Raw genomic sequence first — 24,846 nt, forward strand, 5'->3', positions numbered from 1 at the left:
ACGCGATCAAATGGGCGTGGTGGGCAAGGTAACGGCTGCAGCTCACCAGCAGAACGATAAGGAGGAGACTTGTGACGTTGACAGGTGAGGCATAAGAACGAACATATTTGAGGACGAAGTTGTACATGTCCCCCCAGTAGTATCGTAAGCGTAGCCGATGGTATGTCCTGAACACTCCCGCATGGCTGCATTGTGGGTCAGCATGGAAGCACTCGCAGACTTGCCAGCATAGGTGGCGGGGAATGACTAGCAACCATTTGCGGCCATCAGCACTGCAGTTGCGGTGATAAAGAAGGTTGTCGAGAATTGCAAATTTTGATGCTTGTCGGCGGTTTTAAAGCGGTCGGCCACTTCCATCGGGACCTGCCAGTATCCGAACGTAAATCTAGGGAGAAAAAGAATTCAGCGCCTTGCGAACAATCCAGAGCGTCGTCTATGCGCGGGATAGACGTCTTTCTTCGTAATCTTAGTAAGTCGGCGGTATAATCTACAAAGAAGTGAATGGCACCATAGTTCTTTTTACCGAGCACAACAGGCGGAGCCAGAGGGCTGTTTGAGGGCTGAATGACGCCGTTTTGAAGCATCTGGCCTACTTGCTCTTCAATAATATGGAGTTCTGTTCCTGAGACACGGTAGGGCCGCTTTCTCAGTGGTGCGTGGTCTTCAGTGTCGATCCGATGAGTAACAGTTGAACTTTGGCCCAGGGAAGTTGGATGGGAGGCGAAGCAGGAGCTGAACTGTTGAAGGAGGGCAAAAAGTTGCGCTCGCTGAAGCGGAGGAATACTGGCGTCGATGGAGTGGCGGAACAGGTCTGTGGAAGAGGAGGCTGGTACAGAAAGTAGAGGGCTGAGCGCAGTCATGGCGAGGCGCAGTGCGTCGTCAGTCTCTTCACGGAGAAGAGATGGGATGGGTTGTATAGCTCCCGGGACATTCATCGTGGTGCAAAGGAGTGAGGTAGTTAAATGGGTTATAGACCCCGAGCGCAGAGGAGCCAGCGGAAATAGTGAGTACTGCATAGGGCAACGGAAGGAACGTTCGGTGCAGAAATGTATGTTCTGGCGTGAAGATGACAGTTTGGTTGCACACAGAGTCACAAGTGATATTTACAAGGACAGAGGAAGAGGGAGGAATGTCGACGTCTTCAGCTACGACAGCTTTAGCGCATAGACTAGACGTAGCGTTGTCTGACACGGGCTCGGGCAGCGCAGAAAATCTGACTTTAGCGCGAGCAGAATCAATTATAGCGGCATGAGGCGGCAGGCGCTCCAAGCCTGAAATTACGGCGTGTGAGTAACTTGGCAGCACGATGAACTCAACTGTGTAAAGGCAGTTATGGATCACTACTCGAGCGGTGCAAGCTTCTAAAGGCTTGATTTGCTCAGCGCTGGCCGTTCGCAACGAAAGTCCTGCAATTGGCCTCTTCACTTTCTTTTCACTTTCTTTAAAGAGGTACAAAGTATTGCGTCCAATACCGAAATCGCAGCACCAGTGTCAATTAGAGCCATGACAGCAACAACCTCGACGAAAACTTCAATAATGTTGGCTGGCGATAGATGAGGACTTGGGAAGTCCGACGGGGTCGCAGTTCTCGCCTCAAGAACTGCGGCCTCTAATTTTCCTCACGTGAGGCGTTATGTCGACGTCGCATTGGAGAGATAGGGCGGCGTCGCGGCGACGATGAACGGCGGTCGGACATGGCTGAGCTATATGGGGAGAAATGACGGGTTGCTGGAGACTCAGTAGCCGCGAATACTGAGGCGTCGAAGACCAGTACCTAGAATCTTGAGTAGGTGGTGCTGACACCGGGAGACGGATTCGGCAATAACGGGAGATATGTCCAGCCAGCCCACAAGTGTTACAGATTGCCAGTTATTTGTCGTGTGTCAGGGATTGCGTGGTCTTGGAGCCGGTCGAAAATAGGCAGCTGGCACCTATTTTCAACAAAGATTAACGTTCTTTATATTGCCTCAGTGAATGTCTCTCTTTTTTTTTCTGACATGCTTATTGAATTGGAGAGCAACCCTTGTCAAAAGCGTAGAGCCCAGGGGCTCTGTTTCTGAGCCGTGCAGTGGTGCTAATTTAGCATTAGGGGAGGCACTTCCCATGAAGAGGGTAGGTTAAAACATTTTCTTATCATGAATAGATATGGAACATTGGAAATTGATTGCAAGCGGCACGAAGTGGCTCAGATACAGACTCCCTGGGCTATACAATTATGACAAAGACTGTGCGTACAGAACGCAAGCACATGAGAGGTTAAAGAGTAGCACTGGAAACCTGGCATGTCAACAAACCTGGTCAGTGCTTGTCACTAGCATTGCTCTGGCGACAAACGAATGAATGAAAACCAATGCGCGTCGGTCTCATTTATCTAAGCGATAAATGTTTTTCACATGTTTTTCACAAAAGCTAGGGAAATCATATTCACGGGTTACGCATATCCCAACCCAACACACAGGAAGAAAATCAGCAGTGTGAACGAGTAAATATGGTGGATGTTGTAGCGTTTAGCCGCATGTTTTAAGATTGCCCTACGACAGTTTCAAAGTTGCATGAACTAAAATCTATATACGCTGAATGGAAATTTATTTAACGTAATACACATCTCGGTAGTTCGTCAATACACTTGACGTCGAATATATTAGGCAGTAACGCGGACGTCGCCAGCCAAAGCACGAGGAGAGACGCTGGTGTGGGCCGGGTGTGTTTCTCTTCCCTATGAAATTTTTATACCACACGAATACTACCTGCCTGGAGAGTTACGTGCTTATGTTCTCACCAGAGAGACGAGGAGTGCACCATAGCACATATTCGATTGTGGGTGTGTTAACAGCCATATGTTAAAAGTTGGGCTCGCGTGTTTCGTAATGCACGCGCTGCCCTAACGAAACCGAGACACCCGCCTTACTCCTTTACTGATTCCCAAGCGGCAAGCACCGTCCTACTGTCAGAAAAACACGGCTGCAATTTTGAATGCCCATGATTGCCCACTGCTGACATTTTACAACACATGAGATGAATTTCTAGCTCATCCATTGCGACCTAAATTGTGCACGACCACGAGCTCTGAACCTAACAATCACCACACAATGGCCACAGAATCAAAGCAATATAGTTTAACATACGCCAAACGAAAAATTAGCGCGTAAGATGCATAAATCCTACCTAAGAGAGCATGAGAATGACCCTGAATCTTCATGAATGATTGTGAAGCCCGATATGAAATTGCTATAACGAGGAGCCATGCATGTTTTCTAACACACGAAACTATTTCACCGCCTTTATCACTGCGTGCATCAGTCTGACACCATCTTTGTAGTCACACAAGCAATTAAAGTCCTCCATAGCCCAACATAGCCGTCACCGTCCAATAGATTACCCATAGTCTCATGCAGATTTATGGGATTTGCTGAATTATTAAAGGCATAAATGTAAATTAGCCGCCATGGTTTCTTGTAGAAAACCTCAGCGTATCGACCAACCCTCGATGCCGTTACTATTTGTATGTAGAGAACAAGGGAGGATCTTTCGTTGCAACAGTAGAAAAAAACAATGAACCCGCATTTAATGCGCCAGAATGTCATTAAAATCTGCCAGAAAAGTCTGTAGTGCCCTCTTAGTCTCCCCCTCTCTCTCAACATTCGTCTCTTAGATGGGCATAACATCCAAACATCCACTGTGCCGACGTAGGCGGAGTTGCATCTGCATAAGGCCAAAACTAAGGCCTCGAAACCTGAGCGTTGCAAATACCATTCGCAACGCTCAAGAACTAGACTAGCACTTCGGAGGCCGTAATGGCTACTGCACAGTTGCATTCTGCGTACAGTTGCATGTGCAAGTCGGTAGACGACGAAGCCGCTTTTGAACCTCCGCCAGGACTCCTGGTCTGCCAACGCTGGCACTTCCCCTTGTGCCTCGGCGCTTGACGACGAAGACGATTCTCGTTGCTTTACTGGACATCCCCATTGCTCCGTCCAGAGGCACACGACGCACGCTCCTTCTGGAGTGGCACGCCAGTGGCAGAGAAAGTATACCCTACTGTAACCGGGCACTGCCTCGGAAGCTGCTGCACAAGGATGGCCGCACATGATCAAGTGTTCGCAGAGGCACCTGCAGGGTCATCAGGGCCAGCAGGTTGCTCCACGTCAGCAGCTGACCTCGACAATTCGCCGAAGGCATGCAACGATGTGTCTTCCAATTTTTACTCGAGTCGTCCGAGGAATAGGCGACGAGAACTCGATTGTTCTAGCTTTAAAAGGGTGCACCTAGAGAACGCGCCGTGGTATTTTTTTGATTTGGTAAGTTGTATGGGACACAGCTACTGATTCGTACATTAGAAACTATATGATCATGAAAAATAGGAACGGGATAATTAGCCGAAATTAAAGACATATTTATCACAGTGCAAGGGACGGTATCAGCGCAAGGGAAGAAAAGCGCAGCCTGCCGCATGTCCGCCGATACAGGTTATAAATAAAATGGAAATGACGAAAGGTAATGTGTAAAAACAGTCTTACTTCTCGGTGAACACCTGGAATATTTCGTGCAGGAAAAGACAAAGGTAGAACTGAAAAAAAGAAAAAAAAAGAAAAACGTGCTGTACCGGCCAGCTGGAAACTCAATTATCATTCCGCGCCTGCCAGCCCAGACTTGAGAGGAAGGGCAGAAGAAAATTCCGCACTAAAGGACAGAAAAAGCCCGATTCTGGAGGCTCTTGACGCTACAGTCGACGAAAGGATAGAAAAAATGTGGTGCAGATGTCCAATACAACTCTTTTAATTAGCGTCGGAACTTCTCAGCTGACTTTTATGCTTAAAAGAGATGTGATCAAGTTTACTTGAAACTAGCGAATAGCGTCGTCATTGCTGAACCCAAACAGGGATTTCCTTGTCAGATCGGCGTGTGCGCGTGCGCGGCATACACGGTCACTCGGGATTGCAGAGAAGGCAAACCGAGGAATGACAAACCATCGTTGTGATAGTGCCGTGTACCAAGGGGGCTTGCGTCTATGAAGGTACCTGACAGCTGTTAGTTGATAGGTGACATGGCCGGGCACTGGTTGTTTGACGGATTTTGTGACATCATGAGTCCAGGTGGCATGATAGGTAAAATGAGCTGCCAGCTCGGGCAGCTCCTTCTTTGTGGAAGGATAAAGTGAGAACCGAACGATGTGGAAAATCGGGTACCGTCGCTCTATTTGCTAAGCTGTTTCGTGATGGGGCGACCAAGTGGTGTCATGAGGACAATTTAAAGTCGCACCGCTCTAATTGAGCCAATGACTGACCAATGACTGACCAATGAGTGACCGTTACCTGAGATATGACCGTGACCTCAGTTATGACCTTGACTTGACTTTGATTTAACTTTGATCTTGACTGAGCCCATGAGCCACACCAGTATTTCTCCGCCCATTGTCATTGGTGTAACCGGGTTAGGACTCCTAACCTTTCATGAATATACGCTTTACTGTTATCGCCGGATGCGCCTCATGAGTTTTAGAGCGCAACGTTTCTTATTTCAGCAGTGTCACCGTCACTGTCGGCGTCGTCGTAACCGGTGGGCAGCTATATTGTAGCCCAGAAGACCACTCTATCACAGTTGGCAATTGCCAACACGAGGCATAAGATTCTGCCTGCCTGCCTGCCTGCCTGCCTGCCTGCCTGCCTGCCTGCCTGCCTGCCTGCCTGCCTGCCTGCCTGCCTGCCTGCCTGCCTGCCTGCCTGCCTGCCTGCCTGCCTGCCTGCCTGCCTGCCTGCCTGCCTGCCTGCCTGCCTGCCTGCCTGCCTGCCTGCCTGCCTGCCTGCCTGCCTGCCTGCCTGCCTGCCTGCCTGCCTGCCTGCCTGCCTGCCTGCCTGCCTGCCTGCCTGCCTGCCTGCCTGCCTGCCTGCCTGCCTGCCTGCCTGCCTGCCTGCCTGCCTGCCTGCCTGCCTGCCTGCCTGCCTGCCTGCCTGCCTGCCTGCCTGCCTGCCTGCCTGCCTGCCTGCCTGCCTGCCTGCCTGCCTGCCTGCCTGCCTGCCTGCCTGCCTGCCTGCCTGCCTGCCTGCCTGCCTGCCTGCCTGCCTGCCTGCCTGCCTGCCTGCCTGCCTGCCTGCCTGCCTGCCTGCCTGCCTGCCTGCCTGCCTGCCTGCCTGCCTGCCTGCCTGCCTGCCTGCCTGCCTGCCTGCCTGCCTGCCTGCCTGCCTGCCTGCCTGCCTGCCTGCCTGCCTGCCTGCCTGCCTGCCTGCCTGCCTGCCTGCCTGCCTGCCTGCCTGCCTGCCTGCCTGCCTGCCTGCCTGCCTGCCTGCCTGCCTGCCTGCCTGCCTGCCTGCCTGCCTGCCTGCCTGCCTGCCTGCCTGCCTGCCTGCCTGCCTGCCTGCCTGCCTGCCTGCCTGCCTGCCTGCCTGCCTGCCTGCCTGCCTGCCTGCCTGCCTGCCTGCCTGCCTGCCTGCCTGCCTGCCTGCCTGCCTGCCTGCCTGCCTGCCTGCCTGCCTGCCTGCCTGCCTGCCTGCCTGCCTGCCTGCCTGCCTGCCTGCCTGCCTGCCTGCCTGCCTGCCTGCCTGCCTGCCTGCCTGCCTGCCTGCCTGCCTGCCTGCCTGCCTGCCTGCCTGCCTGCCTGCCTGCCTGCCTGCCTGCCTGCCTGCCTGCCTGCCTGCCTGCCTGCCTGCCTGCCTGCCTGCCTGCCTGCCTGCCTGCCTGCCTGCCTGCCTGCCTGCCTGCCTGCCTGCCTGCCTGCCTGCCTGCCTGCCTGCCTGCCTGCCTGCCTGCCTGCCTGCCTGCCTGCCTGCCTGCCTGCCTGCCTGCCTGCCTGCCTGCCTGCCTGCCTGCCTGCCTGCCTGCCTGCCTGCCTGCCTGCCTGCCTGCCTGCCTGCCTGCCTGCCTGCCTGCCTGCCTGCCTGCCTGCCTGCCTGCCTGCCTGCCTGCCTGCCTGCCTGCCTGCCTGCCTGCCTGCCTGCCTGCCTGCCTGCCTGCCTGCCTGCCTGCCTGCCTGCCTGCCTGCCTGCCTGCCTGCCTGCCTGCCTGCCTGCCTGCCTGCCTGCCTGCCTGCCTGCCTGCCTGCCTGCCTGCCTGCCTGCCTGCCTGCCTGCCTGCCTGCCTGCCTGCCTGCCTGCCTGCCTGCCTGCCTGCCTGCCTGCCTGCCTGCCTGCCTGCCTGCCTGCCTGCCTGCCTGCCTGCCTGCCTGCCTGCCTGCCTGCCTGCCTGCCTGCCTGCCTGCCTGCCTGCCTGCCTGCCTGCCTGCCTGCCTGCCTGCCTGCCTGCCTGCCTGCCTGCCTGCCTGCCTGCCTGCCTGCCTGCCTGCCTGCCTGCCTGCCTGCCTGCCTGCCTGCCTGCCTGCCTGCCTGCCTGCCTGCCTGCCTGCCTGCCTGCCTGCCTGCCTGCCTGCCTGCCTGCCTGCCTGCCTGCCTGCCTGCCTGCCTGCCTGCCTGCCTGCCTGCCTGCCTGCCTGCCTGCCTGCCTGCCTGCCTGCCTGCCTGCCTGCCTGCCTGCCTGCCTGCCTGCCTGCCTGCCTGCCTGCCTGCCTGCCTGCCTGCCTGCCTGCCTGCCTGCCTGCCTGCCTGCCTGCCTGCCTGCCTGCCTGCCTGCCTGCCTGCCTGCCTGCCTGCCTGCCTGCCTGCCTGCCTGCCTGCCTGCCTGCCTGCCTGCCTGCCTGCCTGCCTGCCTGCCTGCCTGCCTGCCTGCCTGCCTGCCTGCCTGCCTGCCTGCCTGCCTGCCTGCCTGCCTGCCTGCCTGCCTGCCTGCCTGCCTGCCTGCCTGCCTGCCTGCCTGCCTGCCTGCCTGCCTGCCTGCCTGCCTGCCTGCCTGCCTGCCTGCCTGCCTGCCTGCCTGCCTGCCTGCCTGCCTGCCTGCCTGCCTGCCTGCCTGCCTGCCTGCCTGCCTGCCTGCCTGCCTGCCTGCCTGCCTGCCTGCCTGCCTGCCTGCCTGCCTGCCTGCCTGCCTGCCTGCCTGCCTGCCTGCCTGCCTGCCTGCCTGCCTGCCTGCCTGCCTGCCTGCCTGCCTGCCTGCCTGCCTGCCTGCCTGCCTGCCTGCCTGCCTGCCTGCCTGCCTGCCTGCCTGCCTGCCTGCCTGCCTGCCTGCCTGCCTGCCTGCCTGCCTGCCTGCCTGCCTGCCTGCCTGCCTGCCTGCCTGCCTGCCTGCCTGCCTGCCTGCCTGCCTGCCTGCCTGCCTGCCTGCCTGCCTGCCTGCCTGCCTGCCTGCCTGCCTGCCTGCCTGCCTGCCTGCCTGCCTGCCTGCCTGCCTGCCTGCCTGCCTGCCTGCCTGCCTGCCTGCCTGCCTGCCTGCCTGCCTGCCTGCCTGCCTGCCTGCCTGCCTGCCTGCCTGCCTGCCTGCCTGCCTGCCTGCCTGCCTGCCTGCCTGCCTGCCTGCCTGCCTGCCTGCCTGCCTGCCTGCCTGCCTGCCTGCCTGCCTGCCTGCCTGCCTGCCTGCCTGCCTGCCTGCCTGCCTGCCTGCCTGCCTGCCTGCCTGCCTGCCTGCCTGCCTGCCTGCCTGCCTGCCTGCCTGCCTGCCTGCCTGCCTGCCTGCCTGCCTGCCTGCCTGCCTGCCTGCCTGCCTGCCTGCCTGCCTGCCTGCCTGCCTGCCTGCCTGCCTGCCTGCCTGCCTGCCTGCCTGCCTGCCTGCCTGCCTGCCTGCTAATCGAATCTTATAGCGTCCATACCTTTGTCGATGTAGGCGCAATCACTCTGCCTGACGCCCTGGGTTTATAGAGACACCACTGGTCTGGTGAATGCATCTGCGGTACAAGTTAACGAAAAGCCACTGGAAGATTGATGGCTAAAAAGCAGGAAAGTGGCATGAAGCTAGAAGGGTAGATATAAAATTTTAGTAACTGAAATAGTTTACTTATTTATAATGACCTTAGCTAGCAACATTAGCTAATAGGCTATAAAAGAAAAAAAAATCCGAGATCACTGCTTAATCTGCACTGGAGAAATGCATAAACCTGAACGTTATTGTGGTGTCCGCGAGATGTGTCAGCGGGATTCCGCGAGTGACAGATACCGCGCCTTTCCTTTCCTGTAAACGAATTATAGAACGCCGGGGAACTTTGAGGCGTTCTGGTTGTGTTCAAGAAGGGGCACGATGTACCGTGTGGAGCAGCAACACTCAGGATTCCGCATTTCTGCACTGCAGATTCAGCAGTGCTCTCAGAAGCATTATTATTCGGACGTCGACATAACACTTTTACTCTTTCACGTGCATCAAGACACGTGACCTGAAGTTGAGAATCGAAATCTGAAGTTGGCTTGCGGCCATATTGGGTCTCCTTTGCAACCTAATTAGCTATAATTACTTAGCTAATTAACCTACATTACCGTTCTTAATACTAGCACACCTTTTTTGATATTCTAGGCGATGACATCATTCGTTTTTGGATATACCATCTAGGTCTCTTTCTAGTATGCGAATCAATACTGGACACGCCAAAACTGCCGACATACCTCCTTAATACCTACGCATAAAAAAGCCAAGCATGGAGTAAACTGCCACCGCCCCGTTTCAAAGAAACGCTCTTATGATCAATTCACCCATCCACACAGCCCTTTGTGACTATACCGCTGCAAAATGGATCCATGCTTCTCGCGCACCCTGCTGATGACTATGCATGAAGCAGGTTTTTTGGATGGTATGTTGAAATTTCACATTAGAATACGTTTCTTGTCGCCGTCATTTTCTTCCTCCATTCCCGCTCCTATGAAGGAAAAAGAAAGCCAGGATGGCACATTCAGCAATATATTAAAGACGTGACCTAGAAAGTAAATATGAATGATCTGTCTCTCAGCTGATGGCATCACATGATATCATGCAGAGATATCGTCGCTAAAAGACAAAGCGGTTGACTCATTAATGCAGACGACCGCGCCACTGGTCGCGCAGATTTGCGTGCAATAATTCATACTGCCATCACACATTATTTGCGGAGATAATTGGGCAGCAATAAAATGAGGGCGAGGGGGCGGGGTGACCGATTTCAGAACTTGACTTGCGAGGGGGGGGGGGGCCGCGCGATGTTATGTTGTCACGTAACCTTTTTTTTATTTATTTTTCCTTCATGCTAGCCCCTGCGGTCGAGGGTAATTCCAGAGAAGTCCCGAATGGCAGATTATTCAAATCATTCGAAGTCTTCGCCAAGTAGTCACCGGTGGCAAATCTTATCCAACGCAAAACGTTTTGAGCCGTGTTTCAATGCTATTTTGCGAATGCACATAGAGAAAGAAGTTTTCCTCGCTTGTGAATCGTGAGGGTCTTTACCATGCTTTGTATGCTGCTGCCTTGTACGGGCCCCAGGTACCCTCAAGCTGTTTCTCAACAGCTTTTTTGTCTGGGTTCCCCCGCCGACATGTTGGAAATAAACGACCATAATGATGATAATGAATATTCTTCAGCAGCCAGAATGACACAAAATACGTATAAAATGGGTGATAGCATCAAGTTTTAAGTCTGTTTTCTACCTTGACCACATACATCTCCGTAACCTTTGGACGATCCCTCAAGGGAGGCGCGGTGGACGAAGGATGCTAAAGGAGCCCACCACCCAGCCATTCCAGCCATCTCTCGAGTGGAGGAGCACCTATTTCTGCCGCACGGCAAGGCAAGACAGGCAAGACAAGGCAAGGCAAAGCAAGGCAGGCAAGGCAGGCAAGGCAGGCAAGGCAGGCAAGGCAAGGCAAGGAAAGGCAGGCAGGCAGGCGGGCAGGTAAAGAGTAGGAGCAAAGGCAGGGATCTTAACCAAAACAGTGTTCTGGATGACTACGCGGCACCAGGAAAGAGGAATGGATTAAAAAGACGACTCCGACGACCTTCGGCGCTGCAAGGTTATACACAAACACAATGCACACACAAGAGAATTAAACCAAGACGTTATCAGAGATGATGCGCTCGCTACCAACTGCCTGTTTTTGTGGTACGAGAGAAGAATGCATCACAAAAACGTGGGGTCACAATATGAAGAAGAAGTAAACAAAAGATTCATAAAAAATGCGAAGAAATTCAGAATGAAAAAAAAATGAAAATAAAACGAAAATAATGACAAATTAGGTCTAACTTCTTGTCACATTGTCCAAACGTCTTGTCACATTGTCCAAACGGAGAAGTATCACCTCCTTGCTGTTGAGCGCCACCGACGGAACACTCACGCATTCCCCTTCTTCCCCCCAAATCATCTTGAATGCTTCAATAATCTCTCTTTTGAAACTGTCTTTTGCGCCTGCCAGCACCTTGATTTCGGTGAACCTTGGTACACAATGGGTGCCCCTCAAGTCCTGTTGATCGTCATCCGTTTTACAACGAGAGCAATGGGTCGCCAGGTTTCCTGGAGCAGACAATGCGGCACACTAATTCCTCTGTTCCCTTAGCCTTTCATTGATAAATCGGCCTGTTCGCCCCACATAGGCCTTCCCACATGTAAGGGGGATCTTGTACACGACACCCGTGCGGCATTTGACAAAGTGTTCCCTGTGCAGTACTCCGCATCCTTCCTTAATCTCGCTCGTTTTATTCACCTTCCTGCACATACTTTTTAACTTGTTCGGTGTGGACAGCACGACCCTAATTTCGAATCGGCTGGCTATCTTCTGAAGGCTGTGTGATATGCCATGTACGTAGGGCAGGACAACAACCTGTCTTCTCTTTTCACTCTCTTTACGTTCTCTTGTTCGGGGTCGCATATTCTTCAAACAACTTTCAGCCGTAGATATCAGCATGCTCCTCGGATATCCGCTTCATTTCAACCTCTCAATCTGTATGTCGACACTGTCGCCCATCAAGTGCGGGCTTTGCCTCTACCGCGAATGCGGCATCTATAATTAAGACACGCTTCGTTTAGGCGAATATTTAATCTTCCTGCGCTCAGAAACTAATATCTGCCCGTTGTGAAAAACTGGGAGAATTAGTTGTAGTCGCCTCTCATGGGCAATTTAGAGATTACAACATGTGCCTCAAGTGGAATGTCAAAGAATATACCGACTCTTTAAGTCGTTTCTTGCATATCGGAACTACAAGACAAACCTTTGAGGCAGAGCAGAGATTAGTTTGCTGAACGAAAAGCCAGAATACGTTCTAATTTCTGCGTGCTTGAAAGGGTCGACTTCATTAATAAATTCCGAAACATGTGGTGCCTGCTGATGACAATATCCGTTTAATATTTATTTCTATCAGTACAGGCAATAAATGGAGAACAAGAAGACGACTCCTTACCCCAGCATTCCACTTCCGCATTCTCGAGGACTTCCTAGGTGCCATAAACATCCAGTCAACAGTACTTGCCGATAAGCTTGGAAAGATGTGTCAGCCTGGGAACCGCACTGACATTGTTCCTCTGGTCACGTTGTGCACCCTGGATATTATTTGCGGTACGACGGCTATTTGCTTTCTCCTTCAAGGGAAAATCAAACAGACGCAGTGCTTGCGAGAGGATGAAGATTTTGCACGCGATAAGCCTTTAAAAACGAACACTTCAACGCGACCTTTTTAAAGCGATAGTTTTAAGGGCCCCATCAAGCAAAAAAGTCAGTATTGCTCCGCCGGCGTCCGCCGTAGGGCGGCGAAAATTCTGATTAGTTGAGCGGGTTATGCTCAAAGCCAAATGACCTTGAGCGAGAATTTCAAGTGCCTTGCAAATATCGCGTTAACCGTGTCGTCACGCGTGGTACAAACCTACGTAATGTGACGTAAAAGTCGCCTCATGCCTCCAAAGGTGCAACTTTATAAAAACATTCACCTTACTTTAGGAAAAATGTCAAGAATTTCAGGTTTCTAGCAAGATTGGAACCCACTACCTTTGGGTTGCGAGCAAGACGCCCTTTGGGCGTCTGGCTTGTACTTGAATGGCTTGTACTTGTTTAGAGCAAGAGGGGTTTTATATGTATGTCATGTGGTCTTTCATGTAAAGTGTTACGAGTGTATACGAATGAGTATGTGTGTAGTTAGCGAGGACCACAGGTTGCTATCGCGTCATACCTATAAAGCGGAGCTTAAGAGTCTCTAGTTTTTGTTGTAAACTGTCTGTAAATCAGAAAATTTCTTTAACATATCCAGGAAGTTTCCAAGCGGACTATTCCTTAACGGCTTTTTACATTCAAAATAACATATTACCTTGACTTTAGTCATATCATGACAAAAACATATTAAAGCATCAGTAAGTAAGCACTGATAGACAGGCAGATACTTTTTCTTTACTTGTACGTAAGAGTCACTTCTTGCTTGTGTTTCACTTTTCATGTTGAATGAGCGACCACAAGCTTTTCGTTTTGTCTTGTGGTGCGCATCCTTAAACACGCACCTCTTAGGTATTGTCGTGACGCTGGGACTAAGTCGACCCGGCCTTCACTTGGTAGCGTGCAGAGACTCCGGGTTGATGAAGGATTGAATCTTCGAAGTTGGTAAAATATATACAAGCAGGTTTAATGGCACTTTGAGAAAACTTATTTACATGAACAGAAAAGGGCATATCAGCAAAATGGCAAGCGTTAAGAGTTCATAGCGAGAAGCGTCTGGATGAGCCGTTTACCCAGGGCTCAGAGCGTCATTTCGTGCTCTGCAACGTCCTTAAATCCCCCTATGTCCAGCCCCTCTCTGAAGATGCTGACCAATCAGTTCCAGGATACACCCCTCAGATATCGGCAACCAATCGATCACATCACTGCACTGATGGTCTGATGCACTGACTGGTCCAGTATTGTTTCGTCGGGCGTGGTCACTTGTTGGCGGGTAGAGCTTGGGAACGGCGAGGAGGTAAATTTCGATTCTTCTGCAAAGATTCGCTATGTTGGTTCCGGCAAGTGGATTTCCTTCTCAGAAACACAAGTGTACGTGCGCGCCACGCATACTGCTCCCAGCATTGTCCCTTTCCGGCAATTACAACTCTTTCCTGCATTCACGGGAAATCCCCTAATGGCCGTAATCCTCATGCTCCTTTCTTCTCCTGTACGTCAGCGGACGTGTCACTCCGATCGTCTCCTTTGAACAATAGGCATTCCTCACTTGACAATAGCGCCTCTCGACGGGAAGGGTGAACAGTTGAACAAAAGCACTTCTGGCTATTTCTCACAGGGCGCCGTTTCTTTGTATTTTTCTTGACGTTCCCTTGACAGGGCCAACTTGGCAGTTGCAGGGTCACGACAAAGCAAAGCATGCTCACACAAAACGATTCATGGGAACAGGCTCACTTAGAGCCCTTGCACCAACAGCACATATCAATACCATGCCCACAGGCGCAATAGTGCACGCAAGCGCGGACCATGCACGGTCACAACAGTATCATAGAAAACCGAAGAAGCGTTGATAGGGAGCATAAGTCTCCAGGCCAATGTTTCGACCAGCGGACATGTCTTCGTCGAAGACACTCCTCAGACTTAAATTTTGTCTTCGGCACTGAGGCTTCCCCTCAGCACTAGTTCAGTTTTCTATGATATTCTGCCGTCTTGTTTACCTTGTTCAGCTCTGCTTTTCTTAGGTAGCAAGATCAATGGCAAATAAGAAAACATTTGCTTCCAGAAACTGTTATGGGAATATCAATTTGGGCGCAGTATGACGAAAATTCTCCATATGTGACGGCTGTGAAAAGGTAAGCTCTATCACTGGGCGGTTGGTGGGATATTTTTTATTCCGAACAATATACCGGGTATCCTCGCTAAATTTAAAATATTTGAGGTAGGCCAAGAAACCCAGTTTCATGAAGCGGCCAGCCGGGTTGAGCACTAAAAGCATTTTTTTTTGTTTCGCTATTATTTATTTAGTAAATTAGGCTACATTAAATTGCTAAACATTGACTTTAGAATATAAACGTGATTTTCAAAGTTGTGGTGCACATTCAGGAATACTCACTCCATTATTTGCGTTAAAGAAAACCTCGCGTGCATCTTTTGTTATGAACTCCAACGAAAGCCTGCGAAATGCAATAAACAAAGAAAGGCATGGTTTAACGCATTCTAGCGCGACGATTAGGCTGATCTCAATGTGGTTTAAGCGAGTGAACTCAGCTGCAGACGTAACTCGACGGCCCCGTTGAAGCGGCAGGCTATATTGGCCATGGCTACAGCTCACTGTACGTTGCACCATCACGTGCGCCGGCTGGCTGACGTTGACTGGCGCTGCAGAGGGACCGTGGTGCCGTAGTCACAGTTGATTTGATTCATCCAAACCACGATTGAGAGCAACACTATCGCAGTGCGAATGGGCTACTCACGTGATTTTTTCCTCTCTTTCAAGGGCTTTATTTCGCGCTCGGAAAAAAAAATATACATGTGTGTTTTCTCTTATCGCGAATGAAGGGAGAGGATTTCTCAAAGTGCTCTCTAGCTTTGTAAATCTCATTTACAATTTAACTCAAATATTTATTAATCTATGAAAACTATCTTAATGAACTAAACAATCACAAAACAAAACATCGCCTGTGGGGCGCAACGAAGCTGGCAGCTGATACAAATTTCCACAAAGGCGTGAAGGGCGCTGCCATATTCGGCACTGGGTCACACTTGTACCATAGGTAAGGAAAACGTTTGCGATTGTCAACCTGAACAGCAAATTCAGATCGGTTTCTCCGAGGGTCGTGAAAAGGTCTGTATATGGGACTGGTTTCTCTGGCCTACCTCAAATATTTTGTATTTTAACCTCTGACACAAGTTAGCTGGGACACCCAGTATATTCATTGGCATTCTGCGTGTGGTTTGAGAGGGGTGGGCTAATACGGACGCAATACGTAAAAGTACACTTTATTTATACGACTGTAATTGATTCCATACATATCAGAGGAGGTCACAATCAATCATCATCCTTGTCGGGCCATAAATGTAAGGCATTCGAATTCATAGTGGGGAGCTATCATCTGGAACAACAGCCATAAACATTCAGAAACTAATCGGACAGGCGGCATCTTCTTGGAAGCCTCATTTTCTCCTCTTCTAAGAAGCATTAACTCTGCTAAATAATATGAATGGTGTTTTATTTCGATCGCTAAAGCGGATAATTCTTAAAGTTAACCTGAAGGTATTGTTAGTTGACCAATTCGTATTCAATACAGTTCTTGAATCTTGAATAGCCTACGTTCCTATATGCGCTTTCTACCTACTATACGTTATGTGGAAAACAAAAACTAGCAAATAACCCTTTACGATCGATGTAAAAGCCTGTTCAAAAGCAATCTTCGCATACATAAATTTGACGCTTTCCAAGCACATCCTAAAAGAGCACTAAAGCCGCCTCTTAAGCATGTTTCAAATTATAGGTTTCTAAAATGAATTTGCTATTTCTTGAAGCTATGGGCCAGTTTTTAGCGGTTGCCATTTTACGCCATAATGATAGAGGATAATGAATATATCATTAGGGCAGGTTTCTAGAGAAAAAAAAACGTACAAACGTATGCGACAGCTACCACCATCTGTCGCATACGCGTATGATGAATATGGACTGCGCATTGTCCCCGCGACCGGCTCCGGTTGCGCCGATCATGGAGGAGGCCAAGGATTGCGCATGAGCAGCTGGGTTTTCCAACAAAGCGAGGCTTGTGAGTGCGTAGAGTGGCACTATGAAAAGGGCGGATTGTCCTACACTTGTGATATTATTCCCGAGTTTAATGCTGCAAACCATCTGAATTTATGTGTCAAATAAATATATTTGCAATGATCTGTACTGACTCAAATATTCGGGCGTTTATTGTTTTTCTAAGACGGATAGTTGACATTTGAAATACCAGCGAGAAGCGCAAAAGGAGACAATGAGAAAGGAAACGAAACTGGCTAAGCTCGAGCTCGCTATTAGGAACGGTGGCCTTCGCAGCAGCAACGTGTCAGTAACGGTATTGCTCTGCGAATTGCCTGATCCGCCTCATTACACTTGGTGGAGGTGCGGGGTGGAGGACAAACGTCCTTCCTACTAACTTTGTTGAGCCGGCGGTAGTCGACAAAGAATCGGATGGAGCCGTCCTTTCTTTATTTACGAGCACCACTGGGGAAGCTAACGGTTGTGAGGGCTGGATTACGCCGCGCTCTAGCATATCACTCACTTGGTCATCGATGATGCGGAATTCTGCGGCTGAGTATTGGTAGGGGTGCTCGAGCAAGTGTCCGTGGCAGCCGCTGTCGATATTTCGGCGAATCGCTGTTGTATGCACCACAACGAAGTTTGGTGAAAGCCAAAAGCGCTGAATCGTTGAAGCAAGACGACAAGCTGGTAGCGCTGGGGAGGCCACAGAGAGGCGTCAACAGAATGGTTGAAAACGTCAGATGTAATCGAGTCGGTTACTCCAGTTTAGTTTACTGGGTTTAACGTTCCAAACGGATTCAGGCTATGAAAGACGCCGTAGTGGAAGACTCCAGAAATTTCAACTACCTGGAGCTCTTCAACGTGCACTGACATCGCACAGCACACCGGCGCCTAGCTTTTCGCCTCCAACCGAAAAGCGGCCGGCGCAGCCGGGATTCTGTCCCACATCCTTGGGCGCAATAGTCAAGCGCCGTAACTATTGCACCACCACGGTGGGGCGAGTCGATGACTCCCATGGGACGTGTGAAGGAGATAGTATGATGCGCTCTAGAGTCATCAATAACACCAGAGGCGTCGGCGGGACCGATGGCATCAGTGTCAGGTGATCCTCCTCAATTTAAAGTCACGGGAAAATGCAACAGGTTGACGATGTACAGAGTGCTACAACCACCAGAAACCGTGAGCTCACCATGCGGGAGCAACACAGATTTTCCGTGATCCCAGTGGATAGAGGGTGGATACAGGACAGTGGCGTCAGAGAGGGCGGCCCACATCACAGACACAAGGAGGAGAAAAAGCAGGGACATCAGTGTTGTCAGCGGCAAGGATGAGCGCGATGGGAGCAGGGGTGCATCTACGAGAGTGTCACAAAGCGGCAAGTAATCAATGTGAGCACACGTGCAGTCGATGATGGTGAGATGCTTAGACAAAATTCCCGTCCGAGGATTACTTCATAAGAGTAGCGAGCGAGAAGGATGAATAGGAAATGCCTGATATGATGAACCTGCCAGGGCTCGCAGCAGGCAGTCGAATCTGTTCAGCGCTGGCGGTTCGCAATGAAATATCGGGAGGCAGTGTCGGCACTTTCTTAAGTTTGTGGCGCGGGTTACGACTAATCACCGACACCGCAGCTCCTTTGTTAACAACCACATCAACAGCAAAACCTTCGACGAAAACCTCAATAATGTTTAATAATGTTCAATAAAACCTCAATAACATAGTTGCTGAGGGCGCAGTTCTTGCCTAGTTTTCCGCATGAAGTGTAGTGATCAGCGGGTCATAGGAGAGCAGGACCCGCGGCGGGGAGACGGCGACCGGTGTGTGCTTGAGTTGGAATGAGTCGGAGAGCGATGCGAAGGCGGACGACCCGACTGATGACTCGTGCATTGGAGCGCGCCTGTATTTATTTATCTATTTATTTATTTTGTGCAGCCGGAAGCGTTAGAGAGGGGAGAGGGCTACAAAGAGCTACAGAAACTTAAAATACAGCAAAATAATTAATGTTACAAAAAACGGCTTCTAGTCACACATTATTATCTAATTACCTTTTGAATTGCTGATTAATAATAGATGAACCAAGGCATACCATGAGATAATTACAGCATTGCAAATGGCAGTACAAAATGAATGTTCCTACATATATAATGTTATCTGAAGTGGTTTTAAAACGTTGGTTATCAGAATAGTAACGACTGAAGCGGGAGGGCGATTCCAATCAACAGATGTGCGTGGCAGGAACGACTGAAATACGGCATTAGTTTTACATAATTGAGTGACAACTTTATTAGTGTAGTCTAACCTCGATAATATGAACGGCGGCATGGAGATCAGCGCATCATGAAGTGAAGTATAGTGGAATATCTTCTGAAAAAGTGAAAGTCTAAAGATTTTACGGCGAGATGCTAAAGGTGGTAGATTGGGACTTGATTGCATCGCAGATATGCTGGTAGTTTGGTCATAATTAGAAAGAATAAAAGGCGCAGAGTTGTTTTGTAGTATTTCTAATTTCTAGTCTTAACGACCGCATTCGCGTGCACGGCGCCCTGCATAGGGCCACATGGCCAGCTATACCGCAAGCACAGCAGACCGGGCGGTTATTTTGAGTTTATATATTTGAGAGAACTATGAAATAAAAAAGGCTATTCACATTACCCAAATATACACCAACGCATAAACTTTAGTATACATTGGAGAAGTGGCTTCAAATTTGCTTATTTGATCCCCCCTCCCGCATCAACACCAGGCTTCACATGGGCATGGTCGAAATAACAGCAGATGGAGCTAGCTGACAGTCGCACAGTGCATGTCATTTATGTATTTTGTTTCCTTAGAAACGCGGCTTCCACGGCTGGAAATGTATTCTGCGACCTTTGCTCAGTAGTAAAAGGCAATGGTCACCATTCCAAAGCAGTGGGTAATATGGATCTTTCAGGCATCTCCTCAGAAAATGAGTAAGACATGATCTATCAGTTTTCCATTCAATCAATGCGTTAAAATTAATTCCTTGCTAGTTCCACTGTCTAGTGTTGCCTGTGTCATATTATTTTTATAACTATTTCGAACGTTTTGCTATACCTTGGCTTATTTCCTGCGAAATTTTTTACCCATGTTTTACGGTGGTGTTAATATGTTCTGAAAGTGCCAAGCTTCAGCGACGAGGTAATATTTTTTTTTTTCACACAAATTTTATTTTCACTAAGGGACGGATACACGTCGAAAAAGGGGGATGGGAGAAAAGGCTGCACAATAGCAGCTTTTACCTATTAGGGAATAATATGTACCTATTAGGGCATAAACATTCACGCTTTCCGGGTCATGGTTTTAATGTTTCGTTTTATATTTTCAGTCTCGGAGAGCTCTTCAATAGGCGAATGCTCAACCCACTTTTTGTGTCTGAATTTATTTTCAAAAGAAGCTGCATTGGCAGAGAGCTCTACAAGTGCCTAAACGCGGTCCATTCCTTCACAAGAAAGGTAATGGTATAAAAATAGTTGTTTTGTTCATTCCGCACTTCCGCATACTGAAGAAACCGACATGTACTCTTCCTTTATACCGAAGAACATCTTATGAAGGTATTTGAAGAACTTATTCAGAGAATTGAATAAGCAAATACGGCGACATTTTTTTAATAATGGTTTCCTTTTTTTTTATAATAATGGTTTCGACATTACAGAAGAGTGTTTATGTGTTCAGCGGCATGCAAACTGAGATGTGAAATACGATAGCCCTTGAAATGTAGCCATTATTATGCATAGAATTAAAGTCACTCATCCTGAGTGGTCGCTGTAATTTGCACGTATCATGGAAATGTGTGCCTTGATAGAAGGCGCTGGGTACTGACGATCAAATAGTAACATGTTCATGCGAAATTTAGCGCACTCCCTTAGCGATGCATCCCCAAAACCGTCTAGTAGTCGCGGCTGCCTTAAATCTGCAGAGAAAAAGGTAATAAAAATAAAGTAAACTTTTCGCTTTCTACTGTACAACGAAAACGCTAAAAAAAAAAACGAAATGGTGTTTGCATCGTGCCTTACATAAGTGCTCAATATGTACAGTTTTCCGTCATTGCCAATGAGGCAGGTCGCCATTTTTGCTCGCCGAATAAGCCAACCCCTTTGGCCTCTAGCATGTCAGCATATCTGGTACTTTTCTAGGCGTTAATTGGTCACTATAGTACGCATTCGTTGAATAATGTTTAAAAATCTAGAAATACTACAATGAACCTTCTTAAATGTAAGTAACCGTTAAAGTCACAAAAACAAAATGACTATAATGGAGTAATTTGACTTTAACTTTACCCGTACGATGCAAAAACATTACAGATGCACAGCGTGTCAAATGTCAAACGGTCGTTTTCTCGTCACAGATATCGAAGCACTGGCTCATTGACCTGTCATTACTTGCACCTATTGATAATGCCAAATGGCTGTTTTCTCGTCGCAGATAATCATGCACTGGCTCATTGCCCTTTCATTACTCGCAACTGTTGGTTGTCAAACGGTTCTTTTCTCGTCGCAGATATATCGAAGCACCGGCTTATAGACCATTCATGACTTGCGCCTATTGGCATGCACATAAAATTAAAAAAAAAATGGTTCTATAATCTGTCATCAGCTTGAGAAAGTATTAGAAGCCGCTTTTTCCACATTTTATCCCGCCGAGGTGGCGCAGTGTTTAGGGGCTGAACTGTTGTGTCCAAGGGAATTGAACCCCGCCGCGGCAGCCGCTTTTTCGATGGAGATGAAAAGCAAGGAGCCCGAGTGCTGTGCGATCTCATTGCACGTTAAAGGACCCCAGGTTGTCCTAATTTCTTGTGCCTTCCACTACAGCGTCTCTCATAACCTGAGTCGCTTTACGGCAGTAAACCCCATAAACCAAACCCCGCCTTTTCCATGCGTTGTTCATCAGCATTTGAGATTTATGCGAGACAAATAAAAAAAAAAGTTATGGTCACTGATGGCGAAACACAAATCCCTGTATATGTTGCAAGTGTATTATGAAGCTAAGTGGCATAAGTAAGAACTTTTATGAGCCGCCGTAGTGCTTCAGCTGCTCTGGCGTCCTGCTGCTGGTCTCAGTGTGGCATATTCGGCCCCAGCCTCGGTAATAATATTTCTATGGAGGTAAATTACAATAACACCGGTGTTCTGGGAGGCTTCAATAAACGACATAAGATGAGTGAAACTAATCCGAAGCCCTCGACTACGGAGTCCCCAAAGCCCATATATGCGTCCTTTCGGAGTAATAATCCCAACATGTACAATTATTTATAGCGCTTTTATGGCTTCAAATTATATGGAACCGCCCCATAAAATGTTTATTCGACAAATAAGCATTCTTGCTTTTTTTTTTTTTTCCTTAAAGGAACCGACTTACACGGTCGAAGTTTTACTCGCGATCACGGACCGCCCCTGCACGTGCCTTGCGCTACAATTGCCTTCTTCGGGTAGTTTCGCCACTCATCACCAGACCGCGGGTGGCACTGTATACATTACAGTCAGGAGGCCGTCCCGTGCACACAACTGGTGCCCCACACAATGTGCAGCCTTGCGCGTTGCCGTGGTTAGGACGTCCGGTTGTGTAGCCGCCACACCCTTTGTAACGCCTCTCGGCCGCTCTGTGCGCGACTTTGCGGGTGTTATTAGTAGTTGTAAAGAAAGACGAGTTACAAGTTTTATTGCGAGGGGATGATACCTGGCAAAGGGGTGAGTGGGGGTACTTAGGAAACTGTCAAAGTTAACCGAGAACGAAATGGCTGCAACATTCACGCTTTTTGTCGCCGAGTTTTGCGACTTACTCAGCACAGCATATAGTAAATTTTTACCTTGCTCTACCACAACAAAAGTAGTTCATATTTTTCAAGAACGGAAGTGCTTGCTAGTGGAGATCAGCACGTGAACACAACAAAAAACAAATGTATTGAACGGCACACAGTTTCTCTTCACTAAGCATTCAAAATTTAACAGCCTCCGCTTCACTATTTGCGAACTATCATATTCATCAGCGTGGGTTAGAGTTTTCAGTCTCAAAAGACTTCTAGGGTTATTGGGAAGCGAGTTTTTGTTTTCTTTATTCTCATGTTGTAAGGCTTTAGATGCCTGAGATATAGTGAATGTCATTTATACTCGATGCAATGTTGCGAAAAACATTGGCACAACCTGTATCATTTTTGTTTCTGCGGTAAACAGACATCTTCCCTTGAATAACGCAGGGTCACGACACAACAGCTATGGGAATTAGCTGGGCTCTGTTCTTGATCGGCCACCATTCAAGCGAGCAAAAGTATATACACGACGAGCTAGACGCAATCTTCGGAGACGATAAACAACGACCAGTGACGTCTGAAGATTTGAAAGAAATGAAATACCTCGAATGCTGCCTGAAGGTTTGCATAAGTGTTCTGGATGTTTTACGTGTGCATGAAAACGCTTTTAGTAATTTTATCTCTATTTTATAGGAAGCACAAAGATTATATCCATCAGTCGGCTTTATAACGAGAACATGCGAAGAGCCGTTTCAAATAGGTATGACCTTTAATTTTCTGCATTTTATATGCGCATACTTCGACAAAATAAAAAGTAATAAAAAATTCTTAGCATTTACAGCAGCTATTTTTTCCCTGTCGCTAGGGGACACAACTTTGCCGAAGGGCACCGTTGTGAGATTTTCTACGTATTGCCTTCATCGCGATGAAGATGTGTTTCCAAAACCAGAAGAATTTCACCCCGAAAGATTTTTCCCTGAAAACGTCAAGTGTAGACATCCCTACGCCTATGTTCCTTTCTCAGCTGGTCCTCGAAACTGCATAGGTGAGATTGAAGTCATTCTTTAAATGCCTGCATACGTGTCTTAAATTGTTTCTATTTTTCCCCTCCGCATAATCGTGTGCATTTAGTGACTATTCTCGAAACCCAATGAAACGTTGTTTTGCAAATTTAGCAAAGCATTTTAGTAGTTTTTCATTTTGGAAAGTTTCCATAACTAACTTTGCTTACACTCATTGCAAGCCCTAACTGAGACAAGGGACGCACTCAAAAAGGGGCAAAAGAGTAGCTTCTCGGTCATTTCCCTTGTCTCACTTTGAAGGCAACCATCATGCTGGCGGCCTTAACTGCGCAATACTCGCTACCTATCGAATTTTTCGATTCGTTGTCAGTGCGTGCTTAGGTTTTAGCGGAAGCTTACCTTGCTCTTCCTATTCTCGCCGCAGGTCAAAAGTTCGCCTTAGCAGAAGAGAAGATTGTAGTAGCAAACATACTTCGCCGTTTCAAGCTCAAGTCACTCGATCAGCGGGACCAAATTGCCCTGGTGTCAGAGCTGGTGCTCAGGCCAAAGAACGGCCTGAGGGTACAGTTTACAGCAAGATGAGTACACCTACTCGTCCCGATGCCTACTATGTCATTTTTACTTGTGTCCTAGAAAGAGACACCAATCACCAATTCAGGCTCTGAATCACCCCAACCGTAATGGCACTGTAAACGTCACATTTAGAGCTCCTCGCGGTCTTTTTCGGGTAGCGCATTTACTCCATGGCGTATAGGGCTCGTTTGGCCGAAAAGGCGTCGCCGAACCATAGTTTGTAAGGAAAGTTTAAAGGATGAGTCGGGATGTGTGGGAAAAATTCTGTGACGCCGGCATGCGGCGGCCACCGGTACTCCAACACTATCTGATACGTCGTTTCCAAGGCCACGTCCTGTGTTTGAAAGCAGCTTTCCCGGTTCAAACTGAACGCATACGTATATTTTCAATGCGGATGCGCCCCTGATGGCCACAGGCGGCTATCACGTCGTACTTCAAAGTGGAGCATAAATGTCCCCCCCTCCCCCAAGTTTCGCAAGGAAAAAGACTAACTCAAGATTAACAATAAAAGCTTCTCGCTGAACAAAAAGTTGTTGCAATCATTCTTTCACAACAAAAAAACAAATTAGAGATTTGTCTACCAACGCACTGCCATGGACAACATCTCCAGGACAAGAAGCCTGCAATCAAAGCGAACAGTTTGGTTATTAGGCAGTAGCTCCAGACCGCACTTTTTGGGGTTAAATTAGGGTTGTGTATTGTAGCGCGTGCTACTCAAATGAGACAATAGTTGAATGTAACAGCAATACACTTAGAACATTTTTCTTGCGACTTGGTGATTTGTTTCCTCCATAGAGCGTGCTACCTACTTATTCATAACCGATGTGCTTTTTTTGTTTTTTTCGACACTACTGGTCCACTTTACGCTTCAGACTCGACAGAGCTGACTTACGCATCCTGAAGTGCTAGGATAGAATATTTTTGCATTCGAGTTGGTTCATTGCAGATAAAAATGTAAACTGAGCGAAAAAACGGAACTATAGACGAAGGAACACAAACATGACAACACGGGCGCAGACTTCCAACTGTTTATTG

At 48.8% G+C, this 24,846-nt stretch overlaps 2 protein-coding genes across 3 annotated transcripts in view; one reads left to right on the plus strand and one right to left on the minus strand.

The window, feature by feature from the left end:
• The first annotated feature begins 10 nt into the window (after nt 1–10).
• On the plus strand, nt 11–24,251 carry LOC146203496 (cytochrome P450 4c3-like). The gene is made up of 8 exons (XM_084603049.1): nt 11–84; nt 12,130–12,323; nt 14,467–14,536; nt 19,799–19,925; nt 22,664–22,837; nt 22,910–22,976; nt 23,082–23,261; nt 23,663–24,251. Exons 1-8 carry the CDS (start codon nt 11–13, stop codon nt 23,818–23,820), a joined length of 1,044 nt encoding a protein of 347 aa, XP_084459175.1. The 3' UTR covers nt 23,821–24,251.
• Nucleotides 20,293–24,846, minus strand: part of LOC146203497 (cytochrome P450 4C1-like) — a 48,355-nt gene continuing 43,801 nt past the window's right edge. For both annotated transcript variants that reach the window (XR_014703887.1, XR_014703886.1), the window contains one exon: nt 20,293–20,383. The gene's annotated coding sequence lies outside the window, so the exon portion shown is untranslated. The remainder of the gene's footprint in view (nt 20,384–24,846) is intronic.

The sequence above is a fragment of the Amblyomma maculatum genome, chromosome 1 (genome assembly GCF_055883805.1).
Source record: "Amblyomma maculatum isolate TAMU_Amacu chromosome 1, ASM5588380v1, whole genome shotgun sequence".
NCBI classification, from domain to species: Eukaryota; Metazoa; Arthropoda; class Arachnida; order Ixodida; family Ixodidae; genus Amblyomma; species Amblyomma maculatum.